The sequence below is a fragment of the Colossoma macropomum genome, unplaced genomic scaffold (genome assembly GCF_904425465.1).
Source record: "Colossoma macropomum unplaced genomic scaffold, Colossoma_macropomum, whole genome shotgun sequence".
NCBI classification, from domain to species: Eukaryota; Metazoa; Chordata; class Actinopteri; order Characiformes; family Serrasalmidae; genus Colossoma; species Colossoma macropomum.
This window is the reverse complement of record NW_023494787.1, coordinates 16,407,936-16,430,072: the sequence shown is the minus strand read 5'-3', so window position 1 is coordinate 16,430,072 and position 22,137 is coordinate 16,407,936. Positions and strand designations below refer to the sequence as shown.

Below are 22,137 nucleotides of genomic sequence, written 5' to 3'. Positions count from 1 at the left end.
TACACGTCTGCTTTAATGGCATGATTTCTCGACGCACAAGGCAGAGAATTTATAGATGTTTATTAATGTTACTTGGTTTCATGTCAAATACCTTTCTGAACAAGAATGCACATAAGTAGGAACAGTCATGTGCAAAAGTTTGAATAACCCTGGTCAAAGTACATGTTTTTGTTGATTTTCTAAAGGAATTAAGGACTTCTACATGGACCAAACAAAAAAACAATAAATAAATAAATTAAAAAAAAAACTTAAATGTGAGGGGTTTTTTTTATTATTTTTGCTCATTTTAGTGCACAATTTCTATTTCTATAGTCCAACATATGAAAAAATAAAACATTTTTTTTTCAGTGTGTTAAATTCATCAAATAAACAGTGCTTATGCATTAAAACGTGCAGAAGTGTGTTCTTTGTAGAGGATGGTTTGACTGGGCCCCCAAGCTTTTGCATATGACTGTAAGCCACAAGTCAGCTGTGTTTTATTGTTACTCTGACTAAACAAAACCACATTAAGTGCTTACAGAATGGCTATGCAAAACTATCTAAATTATGCTCTGAATGAGCTTGTATGCTTTAGCCACCTCTGTGAACAAACACGCATGTGCCATAACTCCTCTCGTGGCAGATTTAAATGGCCAGTCTCTAAATGCATCACCAGTGAGATGTTCAGTTTGATAAGACTTTAACAGAGTATTCGAATATCACAATAAAAAATGCTGTATTTCAATATATTTTATTTATATTAATAATAATGTACAAAAACACAGACACTTTAACATTCATTTAATCCTTGTGTGGTGTTGGGGTCTGTGGGACCCGTTTTCAATGTTTACCAAAAGAAAAAAAGATGCAATTCATTATTATTTCAACCTCAGATTCCTTGGCCTTTGCTCATTATCTGTAAAGAACATATAAAATAACATGTGCGGGGAATAAAAGTGCGGAGGTGCTGTGTCCTTCACTCTGTTCTCCTCCTACTTGGCCTGCTGTTAGTGTGTGTGTGTCTGTGTTTGCACATGCGTGTGTGTGTGTGCGAGAGTGGACAACATAGGAAGGCTGCTGACTGGCTACAGCTGCTAAAGGAGAACCCTACATTGGCCACCTGTGATATTTGAAACATGGTATTTTTACATACATCGTTATGGCTGTATTGATTTTAAAAAACAATAATGTGGTGGGTTCACCAGACCACTGAGTAACAAACACATCAACACCACACAAGGGTTAATGCATGCAGCTAGCCTAAGAGGTGGTCCACACCTGAGTGTTAGGTTAATTTAGAAAATTTTCCTTGTGACTTAGCATGTGGCCAGCTGACCTGTGAACAATAACTTTGCAGTGTACAAATCTGCCACCTTTTTGTTAGAACTATTTTCTATAGTTCTGTCTATGTCACCATTTCACTTAAAGTGAGATTCAGTTCTTTGCAGTACTACGTCACACGCTTAGTCAAAAACATATTTCAAAAGTTTAAAATATGTGTTTCACTAACATGCCTTATTCAAATAGATGATTAAATAAACCAGTGATACATACATACATCATCTAAACCGCTTATCCTTCTGGGTCGTGGTGGGGTGCTGGAGCCTATCCCAGCTGTCATTGGGCAGAAGGCAGGATACACCCTGGACAGGTCGCCAGTCCATCGCAGGGCTAAACCAGTGATGAGTTTATAATCTGTATGTTTGTATAGGTCTGCCCATTCCTACGGACCAACTGAGAGTAATAAGATAAGATGTTTAGGTGTGCATGGAGGTGTGGAGGAAGAAAATCCAGGCACAGTGAAAAAAGCCAAGGCCTGGATAGGTGAAGTGAGAGGTGTTAGAAAGGCAGGGAGAAAACAACAGTGGTGTACTGACAGAAGACAGGAGCTGAAATAGAAGATGCTGCTGAAGGAGTTCTGACTGCAGCTAGAGCGGTCAAGAGGAAAACTCTGGCACTGACGCCTCTATGCTGCGCTGAGCTCTCTATTCTCTCTGAAAATCGCTGACTATCAGCCTGGGGTTCCTGAATTTAGTTGGGAATTCAGAGGGGTTTTTTGAAGATCTGTCATTCATGCTTGTGTTTCTGCTTTTTTCTTTCTGGGGAAGAAAAGCCCTTTTACACCAGAGCATCAAGGCCTGCTGTTTCCTTTCATTTCGTATATGCTGAGCTATTATCAAACACGTCTGCCTGTCTGGATCTGTCAGACTTAATGGATACAATTCTGCTTGCTGCTTATCTATATAAAAACATGTGCTGCCTCTTACCTCACATGTAAATGATTCAAATATGGACTGTAATTATGCCATTAGGTGCGGTTCCAATGATATAACATCAGGGAAATAGAAATGTATTTGTTACACTGCAGGTGTGGGAAATTTGATGTATTCATAGTTTGAGTGAATTGACTCACAGTGGGTGGAATCACTTGTGTTAATTCCTGCCTAAATTGTCAGTAAATCTCTAGGCAGTTTATACAGAGTAAGGCTCAACTGATATGACAATTTTGGGGCCAACACAGATACAAATTTTAGAGGCCTAAAATATCAGCCAATGTATTCTATACATTTTATTTTTTGCTTCCCGAGAGAGAAAAAAAAGCAGAAACACAAACTTGAGTGACAGATCTTCAAAAAAACTCAATTTCAACTAAATTCAGGAACCCCAGTCTGATAAGTTTTAGGTAAATAGTGCTGTTCTGACTGATATTATCTCAGTTCTCAATTGTCACATTTCCATTAGTTCAAATAAACAGCAGAAGCTCAGTCATAGGTAATTGGAGGCTCCCATAATTATTTGTAATTTTAAGTTTTTTCCTTATTTATTCATAAGTTTGCTTCATAAAAAATGTTGGTAACACTGCACCTGAACACTGCAACATAACACTGATATACCCATGCCATAAACATGTCGTGACAGATGTTTAGATGCTGTCGTGAGCTTTTGTAATATAACACTGTTATGTTATCATTACTGATTATTGTCATGACAAATGATATCATTTTTGATGTTATGACAGCTTATGTTGCATGCTGAAGTGCTCTCCAATTTGCCGTCATGGCATTAAAAATTAAGACATCTATTCTAACATTTACTGGTAATGGTGACAAGACATTGTTATATAATTGGACATAATCTTTCATGACAATTTATACCAGCATATGGCATCTGCCGTGGCATGTTTATGGCATGGTTAAGTCAGTGCTATTTAGCAGGATTCAAGTAAAGTGTTTTTTGCTCTGTGACACAATCAAAAATCAGAAGCTGTTTTAGAGGTGGCAGGCATCACCACATTTTGTTTGAAGACTATGGGAAAACAAGAATTCTGTCCATTAAATGATAGAATATGATGAATCATGCTCAATATGACCAGTGACATGATCTAACAATTAGGTTTTAAAAAAGATCAGTTTTGACTTCAGGTTGTTTCATTTGTAGATATCCAACAGATCTTTAGCAACCTGTTTTTAAGAAAGGTCTACTTTTAAGGACAATAATAGTAATAGGCAGAAGTGAAAATAAGTTCAAAAGAGAACAAACTTAAATGTGGCATTTTTTCCACAAATTGTATTATTATTATTATTATTATTATTATTATTATGAAACATATTAGGAAAATATTTTTTTAAATGTTAAATGTGCCATATGTGTTAAATTCTGCAAATAAATATGCAGAAATGCTTTCTCTGTAGAGGATGTTTTAACCTATTTTTTACTATACGTTCTTCTGTGACGTAGCTGAACAGTATGACTGATTGCTGTAACAAGCCAGTGCTTCAAATGTTGATGCATTATAATGTAGTAGGCACATAATGCTGACCAGCATGTGTGTAATGTAGTGAAATAAGCTTCTAGTTTAGCTGCTTGGCTAAGTGCCGCTACATAATTGCAGCCACCCACCTCAGTTAGAACGTTTTTCTCTTGTCTTTTTTTTTTTTGGTCAACCATCATGCCTCCCTAAAAATGTATAGTAAACTCACCAATTAAGGGGGTAATATTTGAACAAAGCTACAGCATAACTACATAACACCTAACACTTTTCCTTTATGTTAATGCTACAGCAAATAGCATGTTGCCCTACATATAACACAGATAGAAAGTCTATAAGAATTGGCTGGCAAATGTCCATGTCACACTGACCTGAAGCTGGAGGCTAACTTTGCCAATCAACGCCTGTCAATTTTGCCCCCCCTTTTTGAAGCTGGCATTAAAGCCCACTGGCTGCTGCCTGCTGCTAGAATGCCTGGTGACATTTGCAGATGGGGGAATAAACAGCACCATTAGTGCACAGTCATTTTCCTTCCATTAGCCAGGCTGTGTACAGGTCAGTGCATCTTCATCAGTAATGTTCTCCAGAAACCAGCAAAGCATTTCACTCAACCAGAAAGACCTTTACCGTAACACTATACGAAAAGTTTTTCACAAGTTCTGTCTGCAGTGAGAGTGCTGGAACAGCACAGCTTTCTCACGTTCCTCTTTTTTTTAACTCCATCAAAGTGGGAAACCTTTCAATAGACTGCTTTTACGCTGAGAGTGGCAGAGATTTTAACAGCAGACTTCAGAAGGCTTCAGTTCTACAGATGCTAGAACTTTCTTTATTCCTAATTTCTTTTGCTTTGTTTTTATGACTTTGCGCAGAAAAAGAGAGACAGCTGCATGCTTTTTATAATTCAGTGTTATACAGTGTTGGCAAAAATAGTGGTGAAACTTCCAAACTGGTTGCATCAGTTGTGCTGTTTACAGTTTGAGTCATCTTCATGGGCTAGTGCTGAACATCTCACATGGGATGCTACCCACACAATGGTGTGGAGAACTACTACTGGGCATGTCATGGATAAATTATGTATGAGAAGCATTTACATTGTATCCCGCAAAACTCTCTGCCCTACCATTTTGTGGCAACTTAGGCTAACCAGGGGCCTGTCTTGTGGGTGTTTTCCCCATGTTGGATGGATGTGTTCATTGTAATGTTAAGTGAGCAGCTTCTAAGCAATACCAGTACATTATTGGTGGGATTGTCATTAAGCTTGAAAGATGATGTAATTTAAACAAGCAGAATTATTTTAATAACCAATATCATTGTGATCCAAGTTTATTTTCAGAGTACCATGTCTGAGCATTGCAGAGGTTTGTCCTGTAGCTTGCATGTTCCTGATATGTAATATAATTACCCTACAATTACCATCTGGGCTAGCTTTTAATATTACTTAATAATCCATAATATGCCAGTTTGACAGTATTTTGTTTTTTGACGAACAGAGGCAGAGAACCACTGGATGTTTACAGCGTTATTTGCTGTCTACGCAGAAACCAGATTATTGACAATGATGCTAATACTACCAATTTGCCCACACAACACATCTCAGCGTACATCATCCAGCTCAGTATGATAAATTGGTCTGATCTGTAGTGGAGGAGAGGGTCTATCAATTCAACTGACTGGCAATGTCTTCCATTTAGCTCTCTCTATAGAGTAGATCTCATGTACCAGAGTTTTTGCTTTGTTGTTTGAAAGTCTATGCTATCTGTCCAAGTGCCATTCAAAGTATGTATATGTATATGTGTAGTTAATTAGCTGATGTTCTGTTTGTGTAGCCTATAATTAAGTGCAATATTTTCTATTTCATAATGTTTTAAATTAACCAAATGTTATAATGACTATTTAAGGCAGAAAAGAATGTACAAGACACATAATGTGTGTAATATTGGTGCTTATTTATAAGATTATATACTTTATCTGCAATTTAAAGTATTGTGATATGTAGTAACATCAATTATTATCCCAAGGCTAATCGACATTGATACATATAAATCTGTGAACCTTGATGCTGCATGATTTTATCTATCAACCATGTTTATTTTACCAGGTTAAACAATATAATACATTGAAATCTTTTTGACAGTATTTGTGCAAATTCTTGGGAATAATGCCAAAGCCCACACATAGTTGTAATTTGAGCACTCTGGTTAAACCACTTTCGGGCCAAAAATATGTGCTTTTCAATATGTGCTTTTAGCAGTAGTTTGGAAAACTAATCCTCCTCCTGCTTAGGCAAAATACTTTTCACTCCAAAGAAGACTTTGGTTAACATGAAGCTGAGTGTTACGAATTATGTCCAGTATTAGTAAATAGCTGTTAGGTTAATGAAACCTTGTAGGGGTTTGTTCTTGCTTAAAGTTGAATTCTTACGTTTTTTTTTCCAAACCTCTTCGTGTTTCAGTTGATCAGATGTAAACAAAGGCATTAAGAGTGGTTTGGTGTGAAATGTTTAATTTTATAGAAACTTATTGAGTCAGATTCTTATACAGTGGTGGTGACAGGAACCAGGGATTGCAATGTCTACAGTGCAAATAAAGCCATTTTTTTAACTATCCACAACCACCTGTGAACCTACGTATGTCTTTGGAGTTTATATGTAATACTGATAATGCTAGAATTCTAGTACATTGGATGAAATCCATTTTTTTTGGGCATTATTTTCTATTAAATGTTTTTTTTTAAATGCTATAGGCCAAAACTTTACCGCTATTTATAACTATTGTGAAACAGTGTTTCAGGTATCAGCATATTCATACACATTTCATGTCATTTTCATGTAACTTTCAGAAGTATTAAACTCTTCAGATGTTCCTATCACCAGCGCTGTGAGCAATTCTGACTTAATAAATGTGTCTAGAACGACGCATTTCACATCCAACCTCTCATTAAATCACTTTGTTGAAAATTTCTGGAATTCCTCTTTAATTTAAAAGTAACTGAGAAAATTCACATTTCAAAATCTTTGATAGGCAGTGGAGTATATGGACCGTGAAGCTTGATTGTAGATGAGTTTGCTATTGCAGATAACACATACAATAATACCATGTTCCTTTACCAGTGTGGTAATTTAAGGCAGTGGTAGAAAAGCATTACGCAAGGTTGTAAATTATGGAATAATGTCTGGAAAAGAGGAAATGCCTGATAACACAATGACCATCTCAACCTCAGTGCTAACCGCTTATTCATGGCTGGGCGTTACGGGCAGAGGGGGGCTGTAGGAGAGAAAGGTATGCAGTGCTGGATTAACCTCTATGTTTAATAGAAAAGAAAGGGAGGGGGTAGGATTAAGCCAATGCTGTCAGGCCGTTTACAGTGGAGGGGGTATCGCCAGCTAATCCTGTTTATTTCCTGCAAAGCCTGCCTCAGACAGATCGCCATGGCCTGGCTAGGCAGTAACTATTTACCACGGTTACAGATACGTTATATTTAAAGCACTGAGATAATGGCTGCACAAGCCAGCTTCTATCTATGCTGCAGTGACTACAAGCCTCAAGAGCCTAGGGTTTGCCATGCTGGTGACATAGCGCTTCAGTTCTATGCCAATCAGTTACCCAATGATGGATGATGGGAGTCGTAAGCAGTGAGTGGATAGTGGCTTTTTTGGCCATAACAATTTGTCGTGTGTCAGTTTCTCTGTGCAACATAATGGCGTTGAGCTGATTTATTGGTGTACAAGATCAAATGAGAGGCATTCAAGTAGAGACAAAAGGCACACACACATGCACACCGCCATACACACACCAGCGCCACCACTGAATTCTTTCAGTATTACCTCCCTAGTACCCAAACAGACGCACCCACACATTTGTGTCCTGCACCAGAGGACTAACCTGCCTTGCATGCTAAAAGGCTCTGTAGCTGACTGGCTGAAGGACGAAGGCCACTCTGTATCTGGGGATCCGCATTGTTGACTAATCTGCCTCAGGCTTGTTGACACATCTTTTGGTCCCTGCTGCTGCACCCCCCACCACCCCCACAAAAAAATATACAGAACATACATCCTGTATATACCTTGCATATAATGTATAAAGCACTGTGCAAAAGTCAGAGACCGCCCGGTATTTATTTCGCTACCTGTCAAAATGACCATTCAGTAGAAGTTTTCTGAGGAGATTATAGAGGAGATGCTACACATGAACAAGGAAAGGGAATAGTCAAATAAATATACAAGTAAACACAAGTTTCCAAAACAGAAGTCTAAACATAATTCAACTATATCCATCAGATAAACAGCACTTAAAGCTTTCATCTTTGAGAGAGAGGAGAAAATCAAGCTACAATTTTGCTTCAGATCTGAAAAAATCCACAGGTGTTTCTCTCCATCCTTCCACTGTGAGAAGACAATTCAACACTATGAGTCTGAAAGAATGTGTAGCTGTCAAAAAGCCCTCACTGAGAAAAGGAAATAGACAAAAAGGAAAAAAAAAATGGCACACTGAAACTGGACATCTGATATGAGTTTAATGGACTGTTGAGTCCTAGTTTGAGATGTGATTAGGGTTGCAACCTGTTTCTAAGATTGAGCCATTTCTTTGATAAACTGAAAGCAAGTCTCTAGAAAAGAATGGAAGCAGTACTAAAGAAAAAAGAGTAGACATACTAAATACTGAACAGTTCTGAGGTTTTGTGTAATTTTCTTTTAAATATATGTTTCCTTTTTCTCCTGATGCTGAAAAATGAATTGCACTTAATGGCCATTTTGGCTAGATATAAAATATGTGAAAGAGTGTTTTTTGGTATTTATATAGTACTATATGTAAATTTTCTATTTCTAATAATAATATGTCCCATATATTTTATTTATATTATCATTGTCAAAAAGATATATCTTTATTTCAACATAGCAGCTGTCTTTTACATGAGAAGTTCATGATAAATGGACCAATAGAAATGCTCCAAAATCACTTGGAATAAAACTGCTTTATATTAACTTACATTCAAAGTTAAGAACATTTTTGCCTTTTTTCCTCTTAAGTTACTATCTTTGGACAGTGACAGTGTGTTAGTAGATATGTAGTAATCATAGTTTGTCATGTAATAATATGTTGTAAATATCTTATGTATGTTTAAGTACTTGAATGTAATAAGGATTTTCTAAACATGACCATAAACCTAACCCTAACTATAACCTCTGTAACTGAAAACAAATGATTTTGCCGTTTAGTTTTACAAAATTAAATGTATAGTCTTTATTTAAAGCACTTTAAAAAGGTCCTGGTGGTGAAGATTAGCCCTGATTTCCTCTGTCTTTGATTGATTTTACATTTTCATGGTTTTGTTCACGCATAGAAACACACACCAACACTATGTGGTGATAAGCTAGCGTCACATAACGCCTGTCATCTCATGTTTTGTGTCTTCCAGCATCTGAGATTCGTTAGCTCAGGGCTAGAGGGTCGAGTCACATAGCGCCATTAAAATACGACAAACTCTACCGAATTCATTGGCTTAAAACCCTCCTTAAAACTTGTCCATCTCTGAAAGTATGTCAGTCAGAGCCCAACCGAGGCGGTCTTATCACCGCATGAGATTTTGAACTTGAAATTAAGGCGACCTCTCGGTGGGAAAAAAGTTCCAGAGGCATGTGACCATATGTATTTAACCCTGTGCTCCTGCCCGTCACCTCAGTAATACATGCCATTAGCAGTAAGTGAAAATCAAGCAGCGTACAGGAGCCTATTCAGTTTGAGGCATTCAGGCATGCAGCAAGGACTTTGTGAAGGGTTTTATTTATTAATTTATTTATTACTTTTAGAGGGAGCCAGGGCTCTGCAGTAAAACTGATGATAATGTGTTCCTTTTTGATGCTAGTCCAGAAGTTCTCATAGATTTTCAGCCCACAAATCATTACTATGGTTGGAAACTAATTCTGTGCACTGGAAATAATACCATGAGTGAGCTTCCTTCCTGTTAATACAGATTTTCAAAACCAGAGCAAGGCCAACCTGAGCTGCATTCCTAGCTCTGCTGTCGCGTCAGCCTTGATCATGATGTATGCTGATGTAGACAAGAAGGCTAAGCTTCTCCTTATCCATTTGTCACGTCTGCCAAAATGTTCCACATTCTAGATTCCCTTCTGCTTATAAAAACATCTTTACTTCAGGTTGACTTTGACTGATGAGCTGTTATATTGCTTTACCAAACATGTATTCTGTTTTATTCCGTTCCATATGGCACTGAACATATTTGTCAGGCAACATTATACGTTTTCATTTTGAACCCAGGCCACCCAATGTCAGCTCAGTTAGTCTGGGGGTCTCTGTGCTTGGCCTTCGATGCAGAATTTAGGGGTACATTTTCTAACAATCTGTTTTGTTTTGGCATTGTGGCTGTCATGATTTACTGTAAAGGAGCAGTGGCTTTTTAGCAACTATAATTTGTTGAAACGGTGTTCGCTGCTCTCTAGTTGTTTTGCCTTATTGCATATGCATTTATAGGAGTTCCCTTCTCAAAGAGCAAAATACTGGGAGGAGATTATTATAATAAAACACTTACTGTAACTTACCAAGGCCGATAATAAATTGTCTTATTTTTGGCGCTAGTGTGGCTACCTTTATTGTTGCTGCGAAACAAAGAAAACAGAGATGTATTTATTTATTTTTGACTTCAACAACAACAAAAAAAAACTATTTGTGAATGCTTTACATGTCATATTATTCTTAATTTGACGACGGATTTGATGATAAAACCCCTGTCTAAAACATGTTTTAAGCTGTTGTTTCCTAAAACTGTGGGTATATTTTACACTCATCAAGTGTCTCAAGAGCAGGTTTCATCTAAATAATGATTTGAACGGTTTTCTTTCCTCCCAAACTCTTGTGACACTATTTGGCTTTGCAATCTGTGCATTACTAAAGCTACTCACTACTGTATTAACTGATTCCCATAATGGCTTCTGAAATATCACAACCATTGTTTGACACGGTGCACACATTAAATTTCAAGTGCTGTTGGCACAAAGTTCAGCACAAAGCGCCAGCCGAAAATGATGTTTCCAAACAGAAAGTCAAATCTTAAGAAAAAAACTTTATATATATAAATATTTCATTATTGCAACCTAATGAGTTACCATTTGAACCAGAATCAGAGAAGAATAAAAAAAAATGTTTTGGCTGCATTACAAAGTGTGCACTTCTGTACTTTACATACTACACTAATAAATACACTTCTAATGGCCGTACACCGTTTTACATATTATTTAATGCTGTAGTATGTGGATTGGGACACAGCCTTTTTCTCCTACCTGGTGGAAACAGGCTTCTATACAAAAAGCACATGAGCCAAACACATCTTTGTATTGCTCTGGTCATATGTTAATAATGATGATGTGCCTGTATTCATTTGCATGGACGTTTTTGTAACTGGCTAAATTAGCACCCCCACAGGCATAAGGTGTTGACAGACTGTCGGCAATTAGTGCCTCTTTTAGTAAATCTGTTCCTTAGGCTGCACTCACAAGGACATTTTAATGTCCCTCAAAAAGCAAATTGATATGCTTTGCTGGTTTGTTGTGAGTGTGTTTGTGGACAGACGTTTTAGTCCAAGAATCATCTAAGCGGGAAGGTCACAAGTTGGACTTGTGAGTAGCACAACTGTCTAAGGGTTCTCCTATAATGGGGCGCTCTCTTACCCCCATCATTGAGCATGAATTGCCTGTTTGCTTTCTCTTCCAAGCGCATTGATCTGTCCATTGATCTGATGTTGCATTAGCGGCAGTTAAAATGCTAGCGTTCACCCTCCCAGCTTGGTAGCATCATGTGATGGAGGGGGGTTAAACTGATCAAGACTAAATTATAGAGAATAATTGGATAAAAAAATGAAAGAATATAATACATGTAAGCAAAGATAGCTGGTGGTTGCTGTTCTTCAACACAACAGGAAGCAAAATAGACCAGGTTCCCTATAGTTATTAGAATAGGATTGTACAACTCTATCCTGCTCAAAATTGATGTGACTAACTGAAATCCTGCCCCACACTGTATCCTATTGGCTCGCGCACAGATATGTGAGAGTACATGCTAAAAAAGGTTCCGATTCAGACAACTGAGCATAATGTTTCATTTGATGGTGTTCGTTTTCCATCAACACATTGCTGAAATTAATGGAAGATCATTGTCAAAACATCATTGTCAATTCAGCCTTAGCTGTAGTTCTTCCTCCCACAGCAGTAGACAGTGAACCTCTCCCTGTGGCCTTCTCTAAGTTCACTCTAATAATAATAAGCCTTACCCGCCCTGCATACATGTTTAATTACCAATTAGCGTCTGTGCTGTTCTTGGGTGGACTAATTCTGGGCCAAACCTTCTAATAACATTTCTGTAACCATTACTCAACACCATTGCTGTAGTATCAGGTTGAAGGAAGCAAGCCCAGGGTCTGTGTAAGGCCCTGCAGCATGATGATGGATCCTGGGCTCAGCTTTGGGCCTTTGTCACGGTCTCAGCCTCCCCACTGCCTTGACAGACATCTCTCCCACTCTGCCACTTTCTGAGCCACTTCTATGATAACAAGTGTCCTGGGAAGCTGAAGGATAGGCTAAGCATATGCTAAAATAGGCGCTGGGTCTCCTGATGTTGCATTAAGAGGCATCTAAACAGAAGGTAGAGTCTCTGAGGTCTTAGACCTACTTTAGAGCTCACAGGGTCTTAACTGGTTGATTAATGCAGACTTTTGAATTTGTCTTTTTTTTTTTGCATAGGATTCTTGGTCATGCTTTCTTATTTTTTGCCTCCTGCTATCCTCATGCTCGCCCAGCTTTATCCCACTGCCTTATCCCCTGTTGTCCATGTCGAGCTCCACCCTTTCCTTTCCCTCTCCCCCTTTCTCTTTGTCATAATGAGTTATTGCGGAATAAAAGGGGGATGAGGGAGAGCGAGGGATAAACGGGCTCTCAGCAGCGCGTGGGGCAGAAGAAGTAGGTTAAACTTGCTGGCGCTTAAAATAGACGCAGCTAGCACTTGTTAGGAGCCTCGCACCGCTTCAGGGACTGCTGGGATAGGCTGCACATGATAGCTTCTATAATTTTGCGGGATATGATGCTGAGGAGCCAATCGTTGGTGAGGAGAGCTGTGGCCATGTTCCCCAGGTCCACCGTGCTTATTTAGGACAGTGGTTATGGTATGGAGGCCTGAGGCTGGAGGTGTCTGAATGAACGCATGCTCTGGCCCATGGAGGCCTATATCTCTCTCCGTCTCTCTTTTGCTCATTCTCTCTGTGGAGGCAGCATACATGTCCATATGACCTCTCCACCGAAGGCACTTTTGATTAAATTTTGCCTTACAGCATCATGCAGGGCTGAGGCCGTGTGTGAGGGTTAGAGATGAGGATTGATTTAGTGCAAAATACATCCAGAATTTTATTTCCAGCAGTGTCTCCCTGAAGATGTAATACAGTTTTCACAGACAGAACTTGATAACATGTAGCTTTAATATTTAGGGTTTTGTTTTAAGCTTAATAATTATTATTATTGTCTGTACCTAGCAACCAACCATACGCACACAGCTGAAACATAAACACGTAATCAGAATAATCAAGCTAGGTAGCCAGACAGCTAACATTAGCTACCGTTACTGAAAAGGTCAAACAAAATAAAGTCTGGTAAGCTTGAAGTTAAGAATATTGTGTCGGCGCTTTGTGTTTATCAGAGCGTCGCCGCTCCCCAGGTTTAGTTTCCCAAACGCTTTAGCTGAGGGCACTAACGTTATTACTCCTAATAAACAGACACACATTCAGCTCTGTCTCCTCATTATTCACCACCATCACTGTAATATTATCTGATGAGTTTTCACCAACATTAACACACAAAGGTGATAAGAGGGGGCAGTGTAGATCGGGTCTGCAGTGGCTGGGATTTTTAAAATACTGTTAGAAAAAAAACAATGCAGATAAATGTAACATCATTACATCAGCTATAGTGAACTATCGTGCCCTGTCACTGCATAAAACGATAGAAACAGACAGTTAAAACAGAAGTTAAGACTCCTATGGGTGGTCTTAAAGTTAGGACAGTACAGGAAATTTTGTCTAGTTAGGATGTTTCTGTAATACTGTTTGTTGTTCTGTAATAGCTTCAGTTCTAAATTCAGTCCTAACTAAAGTTGTTGTGGTGACTAAACAGATAAGATGAGATTTCAGACTTGAGAAGTTTCTAATATACGGTCCCTGGTACACATTTTGGTTGCTTCTATGTCATTCAAGCTTAATTTGAATTATGCCTCTTACCAACTATCCTACAACCCTGTGGGTCAGTTTACGGGCCATGGATTAAGACAACTCTTGGACTAAACTGACTTATCCATGCTCGCCCAACAAAAGAAAACAAATGTGTTCTTTTAGAGCAACTGTTGCGAAGCTGGACAAGCTTTACAGAGCACTGGCAAACATTTTGTTCAACATAATGAAAAGCTGTAGCACACAGTCTTTTTTTATTTGAAATTCAGAGCATGTTCTTCATTTCAAATGATGCTTATTTTTTTCTACCTCACCTTTATTTTCTTTCTACCATTCTTTTTTCCTCACTTGCAAAAACTGTCTTTGAAAGACGTCTGAGGGGCTTTAGTCCTCCACCCTGCTTCTCTTCAACCATGCAGGTGTTTTTATGAAGCTCTTTCTTCTCTGTTCTTTGCTAATTCTGATCAGGGATATCTCACTGGCTTTAGATCTGTTTGACGGGCCTGAGTGGAATCGAATCAGACTTTCACCCCACGGATGACAGAAAGGACTCTCACTCTGCCTTCTTCTTCATCTCTCACCTACTTTCAGGCTGATTGAAGTTTGAGTTTTGTTGTGTCTCCTGTGTTCCTTCTGTTTCTTTCACTGTCATTGTAGTCTGCCAGCGACATTTCGGCAACATTGGCTTCTTTAGAGGAACCAGTGGAGCTAGCACAGGCTAGCTATCATAGTGTTGGTTATTAGCATGCTGTGGGCAAGGGGCTAAACTAAAGATAAAAGATAAAAGCTTGGCAGGGCTTTTCCTTTTTCACTGCCACCTGCAAGGACTGCACCTGCCAACTCTGCCCACCACACTGTAGCCATAAAACTTTCATAAAACCACCGGCTTTGAACTCCCACACCCCTGCACTCCCCTCTGTTTTTTACTAGCCTTTGCCTCTTTTATTCTCTCTCTCTCATTCCCTCTCACCCTCACACACACACTGCACACTCCAGCATGTGGGTTAGTGCTATGTCTGGCACATGCGAGCTATTGGTCAATGTGAGTAGTCGATCAGAAATATAACAGCTAGTATGGTCCAGACCAGGAGAGAAATGGACCTTTGAGTATGAGTGTTTAAAGCAAGAATTCAATTAAATTCAGTTTTATTTGTATGGCTGCTGTTTCAACAGACTTTGTCGCAAAGCATCTTTCCTTCAATGTTGTTACAGAACAGTAAGAACCATTGGTGGGAACCACTGAGAGGAACCAAAACTCAAAAGCCCAAAAATGCATGAAGAAGAAATGCTGAGAGGAACCAAGACTCAAAAGGAAAAACACATTAAACGTGGGAGGAACCAAGACTTAAGAAACCAAGATTTAAAAGGAAGAGCCACTTGGAGGAACCAAGACTCAATAGAAAAAACTCACTAAGAGAATGAGGAAGAAACACTGAGAGGAACCGAAGCTCAAAAGGAGAGCCTTGCCAAGACAATGAGGAAGAACCACTGAGAGGAACTCATTAAAAGTTTACCGAATAAAAACTGAGAGGAACCAAGACTCAACCGGAAAAACTCACTGAGAGCGTGAATAAGAATCATTGAGAATAACCGAGACTCAGAAGCAGAAAATCCCTAAGAACATGAGAAAGAATCACTGAGAGGAACCAAGACTTAAAAAAGAAAAACTCCATAAGAACGTGAGGAAGAACCACTGAGAGGAACCTAGACTCAAAAGGAGAAACCCCTTAAAAGTTTACAGAAGAAAAACTAACCAAGGAACCAAGACTCAAAAGAAAAAACTCATCGAGAGCATGAATAAGAATCATTGAGAGGAAACAAGACTCAAAAGAGGAACCCATTCTCCTTTTGGCCGCACCTGCGAGTGCATTTACAATCATTGATGAAATGTAAAGTGGTAGTAGAAGGTAGAAGTAGAGTGGTAGTATAAGGCAGTCAGAAGAAGGAGATGAGCCAGTGACTAATGTGTTTGATCTGATGGAGTAATGGTTGCGTCAGACATGCACAGGATGTTAGATATGAGAACATGTTGGCTAAGAAGTTCACCGTGAGCCAACAAACAGGTTAGAAGTTCATGCAGGGTTTGGTGGTCATTAAGCTCATTACAAATCATGACAGGATCCCAATGCTGTGCCATGTTTCAGGTCACAGCGCTGTAGCAGACGTCAGTTGTAGTAGTGTTGCTTTCCAACACTGTGATATTGGAAATCATTACTACAGGAATAACAGTTTGTGATAACACTTTACTGGAACCCAATAAATGGCAGAGGTCATATGCTGTCATGACAGATCATCATCTGCGTGCTGAATTAGTGGAGCAGTCAACAAACTCGAGACAAAAGAGAGAATGAAGTTCAGTAATAAGAGATAACAGTGTTAATAAATGAAGTTTTCCCCATTAAAACATTCTATGAGATGCAATTTCTCCTACAGATAAAAATTAGAGTCTGGGAAACAATAACACAGACTGCACAAACATATTCATGGCATGTTTTGCATGTTTTGTCTTCTCACATACATCTGATCTTGAGAGTGGAGCAAGTCTTAGGCTTTGCCCACAGAGTAGAGTCCTCTGGGAGCCGACTGGAGTATCAGGGCCACTTTTACCTGCTTTGTGGATGTAGCCTTATTTTAACAGTGAATATTCTTTCAGCACGTGTAGAAGGCTTGTGGATCCTATAAAGTTTGCTATTTTTAAAGAATGTCTTTAATGCCCTAAGCCTAATTTACGCCTAGTTTTAAAAGCCAGAGAAAAATCTAGACAGAACTGGCCTCCACTATTTGCTTAAAAGTTAAGTAAAGTACCTTAAGTAGAGTATGTCATCAGCTGTGCTTCCACTAGCTCCACGTTTTGCATTTGCTTATGTCTCCTGGCCCTAAACTGCTTGTTTAGCGCCAGTTTTGCACTAAACACATGGGCAGAATATGAGCGTTTGGTGCCTGAAACAAAGCATCGAAGAATGCAAAGGTGAATCCCATCAACCCTCATCAAATAACATTTTGCTTATTTTCTATGAGAAAATAAGTTAACACATCCTCTACAGAGGACGCACTTCTGCACATATTAATGTACTTTTTTTTCTGAATTTAACATAATGAGAAAAAACTGTGTGCCTGTGCGAAACTTATGGCACACTATATATTTTATGTTTTATTTTTTTCCACTGTATGAAACTCAGCAAAAACAAAAAAGTCATAATATAAATTATGCATATAATAATAATATAATAATATATAAAAAACAAGGATGTGTTAACTCATTTAACACACAGGTCAAATTACAAAACATATCATTCAGACTTTTGCATGTGACTGTATCTAAAAAGGAACGCTAAGAATAAAAATATGCCAGAAACACAAATACATATTGGTTTAATATATTTGATAAAACCAGTCCATATGAACTGTAAGCAGAAACATAAAGTCTTTTCACTCTAGTACAGTCACAGGTCCTACAACATTTTACGTTGATGCAGTACAATACCACTTCATTATTAACGATACAAGTATGTTCTAATGAGGAAAGGAAGAACTTTTATGTGAGCGATTGAGCTTTTCACAGGCCTTGTGAAGCATTGCTTATCTAGAAGGGGGTTGATTGGCAAGACATGATAGTAATATTGTGTGAAAAATTACTACACTAGTGTTGCTGAACTTTTGCAAATAAAAGAGACTTCAGTGGTCTCATACAGCTATTTGGAATTTCTGCATAAGCTGCATAAGTGAAGTCTCTCCATTTGACCCCATAATAAGAAGCTAAGAAAAATCCAAATGTGCTTCCCAGTCATGTGAAGTGGGTATGCAGGAATGAGTAAGAGAATATTGAAGGATTGTATTTAGATAGGCCTCGTACAAGAGGTGCGAGTCATGGAATTAATTGGGCGAGTAATAAGTGGTATTGATTAAAGCGAGAGATTGTGGCAGGGGGTTCATGAGGTGAAACAGAGTGAGAAGATGAAAAAAGAGAAGGCGAGTGAAAAGAAGAGACCATCTGGCCTGCATTACCTACCACCATGTCCTCTTCCCCTTAACCTGGCTTAATCCTCTCTCCACGCTCCTCCCCATCCTTCTATCAGTGCATTATCTGCTGTTTACACTGTAAAAAAAACTGAGCTGTGCAAACTAAAAGGGGAATTCCACCAATTTTTAAAATTTCTGAAATTTATAGTGGGTTGATGTGAAATGCACCGTTCTAGAGTCAGAGTTGGTCACACTGGTGGTGATAGGAACCAGGCGTCTGAAATAGCTAATGCTTCTAGAAGCTCCCTCTCAGAAAGTTATTAGATGAAATAGTTACAGATACTTTGTCTGATGCTTCAGGCATTGTTTTACTATAGTTTTGAGATAATGTTTTGACCTAAAACATATTCTTTTTATATATTTATAGATGTGAGGTTCATGCAAGGTGTTGTAAGGCAAAATAGTCTTCATTTACATTTGTTTTACCATATTTAACATTTTAAAAGAATCTATCTCAGAAGACACATGTAGATTCATAGTTAAATTTTTATGGTAAATAAAGTGGTTATATTAGGGGTGACCCTTGGTTCCCTTGCCCACCACAAAAATCTGGGTCGGTCCATGTCTCTGTAGTGCAGAATTTCACATCAGACCACTCTAAATGACATTATTTACATCTCAATGATTGAATTATATGGAAACTTTGAAAAATTATCTTTAAGAAAAAGAGTCAACATTCTGCATTTGCATTTTTAAGTAAACCTAAAAAGTAAACTTTCAAGTACACTTTTTTTGCCATCTCCTTCTTTGTTTTTGTGCTATCAATCCTACATGGGGGCAAGGATTGATATTATATACACTCTTTTAAGTAGTCACTAGTGAATTCTGTGAAACCCAAACTTTCAGTAGTTTTCATTCTCATGACATTAAAAAAAAACCTTGGTGTTTGTAACTTGTAAGTAAGTTAACTTGGGAAAAAATGTGTTTTTTTAAGTTCAGTGAACACACTCTAAAGTGTCAAGTCAAGTCAATGTTTATTCATGTACTGCTTTTTACACTATATGTTACACTCTATAGTTAAAACACCAAGACGTCTTTTTGAGGCCTTACAGTTGGTGATAGTGTAGCTGGAGATTGTAACACTCAGACTAAAGATTGTTGGATGTAAAAGCAAAGCTTTAATGGACAGTCCAGGTATAATATAGAAGTAGAAAACAGACCAAGGACATGTTCATTTAAAAACACCGAAAGAGTCAGCAAACAAGTTAGAAGAACAGGAAACAGGGAAAGATGTCCAAAGAATAATCCAGAGATAAAAAAAAATTGCATTGAGAATTGCATTGAGGATAAAACACTCCACGACTTGGTAATAACTTGAGACAATCAAGGCAAAACCAGCATTATTTTATACTCTAGGTTGATTATCGATAATGAAGTGCAGATGTGTAGAAGGTGGAGTCAGTGGTCAGTAGGCTAGGGATGCTGAGTGCTGAAAGGTGTGACCAGCAGGGGCCATGACAAAGATTTTTCAAGAAGTTCTTCCTCTTCATTGCTGTTGTGTATGGGCCATACTGAGCACTACACCACTTGCACAACAGATAGTAAACAAATGTTTATGGACGTTATTGTATGGTAATACAGTGGTGACAGATGTTTGCAAGAATGCTTAATCGAGCATATGGATCCTTACATCAGGTAGGCCTACACAGATCTAAATTATGTTTTGTAATATCTCTCTCTCTCTCTCTCTCTCTCTCTCTCTCTCTCATGCACAAACACAGGACATGGGACCCTCCAGCATGCCCTCCGTACCCCTCATGGTGGGCTGTGGGGTGTCCTGTACTGCTCTGCTGATTCTGCTGCTCATCTATGCTGCCTTCTGGAGGTAAGGAATGTTCTCAGCTATCTTCCACTATGCTAAAAAATCTTTATGGTTCTTGGCTTGTATGTATGTTGGATGTAAAGTGGTTATTCTGTGGTATCACTCTAAAGCACTTTTTTGCACTCTATTTTTAAGTGTGCAGTTATACTCTTGGCTGCTCTGAACTTCTGGTCAAGGAGCTTCAAGCCATCTCTCTGACATTATCTCTGAGTTCATTGTGTGAGCTATTGCTGGTCAGAACTGCTGCCAGCTGTAACAGGAAATGTGTTTTTTCTGGCCTTTTGAAACTCAAACAAAAAAGAAAAAATTCCACCTCCACAAGCAATTCATTTCTTAGACTTTGCAGCTTTCCACGACGGATTATTCAGGCGGTAAAAGTGAGCGAGAGAGGCTGGCATGGGGCACAGTCGCGCCGGGCCAAAACTGCAATTAGCTGTAATTGGGAACAAATGAGGGCCGGCAGGAGCAGGCTGTGGCAGGGCAGGATTATGTGGTGGGTGCTAGCAGAGGATTGTGCAGATTCAAACAGCAGCAGCTACTGTGTGGCAGATGGCCTAGAGCAGAGACTAACGTCATGTGCTGGGCGCCAACAGCGCTTAGTCAAGTGTCTGCTTATTCCAAGAGTGACTCTGAATTTTTCAGTGTGGTCTGCTCTGCTACAAGTGCTTTTAAGAAAGCCAGCCAAGTGACAATAATAAATGGTTAACCCTTTATAAAGTAATTAAGTGCATGGTGAAATACTAAACTAAACTCTAAGCTAAACTACATTTGTGATTATTACTTATGCATAATTACGTGAACCTCTGCTTTCAGTATCTGCTGTGATCCCCTTTGTGCAGCAATAACTGCAATTAAATGTTTTCAGTAACTGTTGATTAGTCCTGCACATCAGCTTGGTGGAATTTTAGCCCATTCCTCTGTACAAAACAGCTTCATGTCTGTTATGTTGGTGGGTTTCCTCCAATGAACTGCTGCTTCAGGTCCTTCATCAACATTTCTATAGGATTAAGGTCAGGACTTTGACTTGGCCATTCCAAAACATTCACTTTATTCTTCTATAACCATTCTTTGGCAAAATAACTTGTGTGCTTAGGGTCGTTCTCTTGCTGCATGACCCATTCTCCTGAGTTTCAGCTGACGGACAGATGTCTTTTAGAATGTTCTTCAGATGTCCAGATTTTCCTTTAGAATTTGCTGGTATATTTCAGAGTTCATTGTCCTATCAATGGAGGCCGTCCTGGCCCAGATGCAGCAAAACAGGCCCAAACCATGAGACTACCACCACCATGTTTCACAAATGGGATAAGGTTTTTTCACTGGAATACATTGTTTTCCTGTCTCCAAACATAACACTTTTCATTTAAACCAAAAAGATCTATTTTGGCCTCTCCACAAAACATTGTTTCAGTAGCCTTCTGGCTTGTCCATGTGATCTTTAGCAAACTGCAGATGGGCAGCAATGTTCTTTTTAGAGAGCAGCAGCTTTCTCTTTGCAACCCTGCCATGCACACCATTGTTGTTCAGTCTTCTCCTGATGGTGGACTCATGAACATTAACATTAGCCACTGTGAGAGGCCTTTAGTTGCTTAGAAGTTACCCTGGGTTCCTTTGTGACCTAGCGGACTATTACACGCTTTGCTCTTGGTGTGATCTTTGTTGGTCGACCACTCCTGGGGAGTGTAACAATGGTCTGGAATTTCCTCCATTTGTACACAATCTGTCTGACTGTGGCTTGGTAGAGTCCGAACTCTTTAGAGATGGCTTTGTAACCTTTTCCAGCCTGATAAGCATCTACAACTCTTCTATATCTATGTAAATAGAAGAAACACTCTTGGTTCTTCGAAGGACCTTTTAATGGAGGTTCTTTATAAAAAACTTTTTTTTGAAAATAGGATGTGTCAGTGTGAAGGACCTTTTTGTTTTAAAGGTTTTAAGAACCTTCACGCAGTGTAAACGTTCTGGGTTCTTTATTCTGTGAAGGTTCCCTCGCACTTAAACATGGTTCTTTGGGAAACCAAAAGTGTTTCTTCTATGCCACTGCTCAGAGACCCTTTTCTTTTTTTTCTTTCTTTAAGAGATTGACATTATTGTGTTGAATAACCATTGTCCATTATTTGTCCAGGTTTACTGCATATATGTGTCTACTAAAAACTGCAATTATCACAGTTCATCGACTATAATAGATCACAGAAGCACCACCTTATTACATGCATGTCTGTCCATAACAGTCATAAGAAAAGAAACTCTCATCTATCCAGACCTTTATCTGAGCATTATCAAAAAGCTTATCACCGCTTTCCTCAGCCTTGTGCTCTTCAAAGCTATG

General features: G+C 38.8%; 1 protein-coding gene across 1 annotated transcript in view; it reads left to right on the top strand.

Moving 5' to 3' along the window:
- The window catches only part of adgrb2 (adhesion G protein-coupled receptor B2), a 433,057-nt gene that overhangs the window by 325,753 nt on the left and 85,167 nt on the right, over positions 1-22,137 (top strand). Inside the window, exon 18 of the mRNA XM_036566254.1 lies at positions 19,711-19,814. Within this exon, the coding sequence (XP_036422147.1) occupies positions 19,711-19,814 (104 nt within the window). The remainder of the gene's footprint in view (positions 1-19,710; positions 19,815-22,137) is intronic.